At 47.3% G+C, this 5000-nt stretch overlaps 1 protein-coding gene across 1 annotated transcript in view; it reads left to right on the plus strand.

The window, feature by feature from the left end:
- Nucleotides 1-5000, plus strand: part of jag2b (jagged canonical Notch ligand 2b) — a 56629-nt gene that overhangs the window by 32690 nt on the left and 18939 nt on the right. The window contains exons 8-11 of the mRNA XM_031581087.2: nt 587-700; nt 2094-2207; nt 2761-2807; nt 3899-4075. Coding sequence (XP_031436947.1) covers nt 587-700; nt 2094-2207; nt 2761-2807; nt 3899-4075 — 452 coding nt within the window. The remainder of the gene's footprint in view (nt 1-586; nt 701-2093; nt 2208-2760; nt 2808-3898; nt 4076-5000) is intronic.

Raw genomic sequence — 5000 nt, forward strand, 5'->3', positions numbered from 1 at the left:
CTCTCCTCACCTCTTGTTCTTTCTTTGACATTCTCTCTTGGGCCCTTTTTTTTTTCTCCCTGCCTTTGTCTCTCTCTCTCTCTCTCTCTCTTTCTTCCTCTCCCTTTCATCCTTTTTCTTAGTGCTCTCTCGCCCCCTCTGTCGTTCGCTGTCTCTTTGGGTTCATTTGAAACATATTAGATGACTGAGGCAGGCTCTGAAGTATCACGGCGGCCCCACTCTGTCTTTCTGTCCCCCATATCTATCTCTCTCTCTCTCTCTCTCTCTCTCTCACTCTATTTCTTTCTTTCTTCTCTCTTTCTCTCTGGTGGCTGCAGGCAGGCCGCAGCCACAGGCCAGCTGGATGCGCAGTGGTCCGAGTAAATGCTTTCAGTCGCAGCGTTTGGTGCAGAGCTGTGAATTCTCTCCCACCGCCCAGAAATGCATGAGCTCAACCTCCATAAATGAACTAATGAATGAATGTATGTGTGAGTGTCTGTGACCTTGTGTGTGAGTGGGTGGGTGTGTGCTTATTGTGTGAGTATCTTCTGTGTCGTGTGTGTGTGTGTGGGACATCTGTCTTTAAACACTGTGTTTTTGCCCACAGACATGGACGAGTGTGCCTCCACCCCCTGTGCCCAGGGTGGCACCTGCATCGATCTGGAGGACGGCTTTGAGTGTCTTTGCCCTCCACAGTGGACCGGGAAGACCTGCCAGATCGGTAAGACGGGTCCTCAATCACCTCAGCTCCTCTCCAGTCTATCAGTATGCATGCTCGCAGATAGAATGCATCCAATCGAATTGCAGTGATCAACAAGGCATCTAGTGGTGTGTGTGTGTGTGTGTGTGTGTGTGTGTGTGTGTGTGTGTGTGTGTGAGCGAGAACTCAGATTTTTGAGTTTGCATTAATCAGCATTGCATCTGAATGTGTTTTGACTGAAAATTGGACGCATTTGAATCTAGTTGGAGAAATCTAGTATTTTGCCATTTGTGTGTGTGTGTTTGAGTGTTTCTGTGTTCTCTTACCAACCAAAGACAACACAGTTGTCATCATCAGCAATTAAACAAGTATTTGAGGTGTTGGGGAAGTTGTGTTGGGGGTTGAAAAGCTACTATATGCAACCCGATCCAGGCGATTGCATGCAACTCTATAAATAGGCAGCTACATAATGGACCAGCCAGGCAAATACCCTACTGACCTTTCCTGCCAGAGCCCAAAAGAAGAGGCAGCCGAAAAAAGTGCCACTCCTGTGCACCCGCTGCCATACATCTTTTGTTTTCTGTTTCGTTTCTGGTCTTTTTTTTTTTCCTCTCTTTTTTGTGTGTGTGTTTTTTTTTTAATTTGTTTTGTTTCCACACCTCAGGGGACGTTTGGGATGCTAGAGGAGGCAGTTTTCTTTGTTGTTTTTTTTTTTACCGCGATGCAGGCAAACAAGCGCCGGCAACCCGACCCGCTCCTGAAGGGTGGTGGTGGCGTGTGAGGTGGTGGTGGTGGTGGGGGCTTGGCTTTCGGGCCGAACCCTAGCCCCCGGCTTGTGTTTCGGGGCCACTGTGGCCCGCTCCCCGCATTGGGTTTCACCAGGGATGTGTGTGTGTGGGTGTGTGTGTGTGTGGGGATGCTTGGCGGGGGCCCGCGCTAAATAATTAACGGGGCTCCCGTAGAGTGGGTGTCTTTTTAGCGGGAGGGAAAAGGCGGCTGCGGGGGTGTTGAACCGGGTGGGTTGGCTGCGGGGTGGGGTTCGGCCGTTAGCTAGGAGCGAACCAATGGATGGTATCAGGTTAGGATGCATGCAACGATGAGTAGTAGAGGGGGGCGTGATGGAGAGAACACAAAAAGAGAGAGGAAAGAAAAGGTGCAATTACAGAATTAGAGTCTTGACTCTGTCAACTGATCGCAAGTTTTCCAAGTGTGCTTTTTTTTTTTTTTTCTCCTCCGGTGGCGGGGCTTAAAAGCTGGCTTCTCAGATCTCATTCTCCCTCTCTTCCTCTCCCCCTCTTTCTCTCTCTCTCATTCTCTCTATCCCTTCCCCTCTCTCTCTCTCTCTCTCTCTCTCTCTCTCTCTCTCTATCCCCCTCCGACTCGTGTTTCCTCTCCTCTCTCCTCGACTCCACAGATGCAAATGAGTGTTTGGGGAAGCCTTGCATAAATGCTTACTCTTGCAAAAACCTAATAGGCGGATATCACTGTGACTGCTATAAAGGATGGGCCGGACAGAACTGTGACATCAGTTAGTATGCCTCCATATTGTCCCACCCCCAACCTTCCTCTTCGCCAAAGTCTGTTAAGCACTCCTCTCTCGCTTCACTCTTTCTTTCCCTTTTTCTGTCTCTCAACCTCTTTCCTTCACTTTCCACCCTGTTTCTGTCAGTTCAAAGGTCACCTGTTCGGAAACTCTCTCTCCCCCCCAACCAGCCCCACACACACACACACACACACACACACACACACACACACACACACACACACACACACGTGCGCGTACTACTTTTTCTTCTCCTGTAGGGTCGTCAGAGAGTTGTCACAGTACTCCTCTTCTGTTGCATGCTGGAACGCCGGACTCAACCACACTGTTAAGCGCTTCTCCGTTGTGCGTGTGTGTGTGTGTGTGTGTGTTCTCCTAACCTCTTGTGATGCATGCACTCACTCACTCACTCACTCCCTCTCTGCCTAACACCATCTGATTAACGACTGCTTGGGTGCACGCTCACAACAAATAACCCCAATATGTTGTTTTGCCTGTTAGGCAAAAAGGCTGAATTAGACTTTTTCTTCCATCACAGATTTGAATGGGTGCAGTGGACAGTGTCAGAATGGAGGAACATGCAAGGTGAGCTTCCCTCGTTGCTATTAGAAACCTTGTATTTGTAGTGAAGGGATTCAGTAGATGCTTTTGTCCAAAGCCACTTACAAAAACATTAAATAAAAAAAAAAAGGAAAAACAAGAAAATTCATACCAAATACCGAAACTATGAATATATCATATTTTATCATATTTTCATCTTATTTTACATTTATTAAGTATGCCTTAAGCCAATGAAGTAATTAGACATATACGGTTTAAAAAAGGGGCGTTTTTGAACGATCTAAGGCAGTTGCTGGAATGGACAGCACTAGGTAGGTTATTCCACCACAGAAGTACCTTGACCAAAAATAGTCTCGTCTGCGATCTCAAGACAACAGACGCTCATCAGAGGAGCTAAGTGTCCGAGATGGGGAATAGAGCTGATTCATGGCATTAGAATAGGCTGGTGCTGATCCGGTGGCCCTCCTGTTGGTTAGAGTGAGACATTTACATTGAATTCTAGCAGGTACAGGGAGCCAGTGAAGGGTGACTTACAGAGGAGTTGCATGTGTCCTCTTGGCTGTTGAGATGCCAAACGCACCACTGCATTCTGAATCATCTGCAACAGTCTCACTACTCATGCAGGCGGTCCCATTAAAATTGCTTTGAAATAGTCTAGTTTAGAAATAACCAGAGCCTATAGTGTAGTGTACTGAGTGACATAAGGTCTGATCTTCCCAATAGTATAGAGTGTGAACAAGACCGAGACAAGAAGCTACATGCTCAGAGAAATGAAGTTGGTCATCAATCATCAATCATAACACCCAAGTTACCCAAATCAGTCACCCAAGACCCAAGTCATCAGCAGAGAGGGAGATAACTGGTGGCGGAGGTGGAGGGTTTAGGAGTTTCTTGAAAGTAGAAAAATACTTCTGTGGCATTGTCGACCTTTTCTTGGAAGAATGCCCTTTTGGCAACTGTGACTGTGGAAGAAAAGGCGGAAAACAGAAACTGATAGTTCTCATGATCATTGGCATCTCTGGATTTACGCTATTTTCTCTCAGCAGCTCTTAGGTCCTTTCTTCATGTATCTTTCTCTTTCTCTTTCTCTCTCTCTCTCTCTCTCTCTCCTCCAGGAGGTGGCACGGGGTGCTCATTTGTGCCAGTGTCCGGCGGGCTTCGTGGGCACCCACTGTGAGATCCAGCGGAACAAGTGTGCCAGTGGGCCGTGTCAGAACGGCGGGCGCTGCCACGCGGTGCTCAGCGGCTTCGTGTGCGAATGCCAGCCAGAGTTCAGCGGCACGCTCTGTGAGGTGAGTGTGTGTCGCCCCAATACACACACACACACACAGAGATGCTGACATGATCGAGCTCATAGAAATGGAGAGAAAGTCAAATCTCTGGATGCTCGTCAGTATACAGAAATTCCTGCTTTGATGTTTTATTGCAATGGGCACTGGCAAACTCTCACACACATCTTATACCCCTAAATGTTTTAATGGTTATGGAACGACCGAATGTCAAACAAAAGACACCATCATCCCTCCCCATCAGAGAGCATACTTCCTGTTTCATGTTTGACATGTAACTTTGCATTGCTGAGAATAGGAACACCCATTCTACTTTCTCTGTGACTGAGGTCGACCATGCCAGCAAGAGTTTGGGTATTGTTACGGGATGTGTTCACACAGTCATCACAGTGTTATGGGCATGATGAAGATGGGGGGGGCTTTCAGGAAACATTAGGGAACGCTTGGCGAGATTCAGTTCTTTTCATGTTTGTTTTTTCTTTTTAATTCTTGAAGGGAACTTGGAAAGTCAGCACTAGTTTAAAACATTAGGTGCAAAGGTTCATCAGAACGTGTGTTTGCCTGTCGAAAGTCGAGCTGCTCTAATGAGGACTTGGCGTGCCAATCTGACCAGATTTCAAGCTTTTGAACTGCGTCTGCTGATGCCTGAAGGAAAGTCTTTGTTTCTCACAGCCTCGCTAACAGCTAACATCTTTACCAGCAAGTGCACCTGAACGGAACTGTTCCAGGCTCAGTCATAGTCACCAACCCTTATCTTGGTAAGGCTGTTCGCAATCGAATATCCAAGTGGTTGCTAGCTACAAGCAGTACTGCCTGAACACTGACCCAGAATCTTATGTTTCACAGTGAGGCAAGGTAACTGCGCAGGCTTACTGTAGCGTGGTGTAGCATAGCATAGCATAGCATAGCATAGCATAGTGCAGGGCTG

This window comes from Clupea harengus, chromosome 15 (assembly GCF_900700415.2).
Source record: "Clupea harengus chromosome 15, Ch_v2.0.2, whole genome shotgun sequence".
In the NCBI taxonomy this organism is placed as follows: domain Eukaryota; kingdom Metazoa; phylum Chordata; class Actinopteri; order Clupeiformes; family Clupeidae; genus Clupea; species Clupea harengus.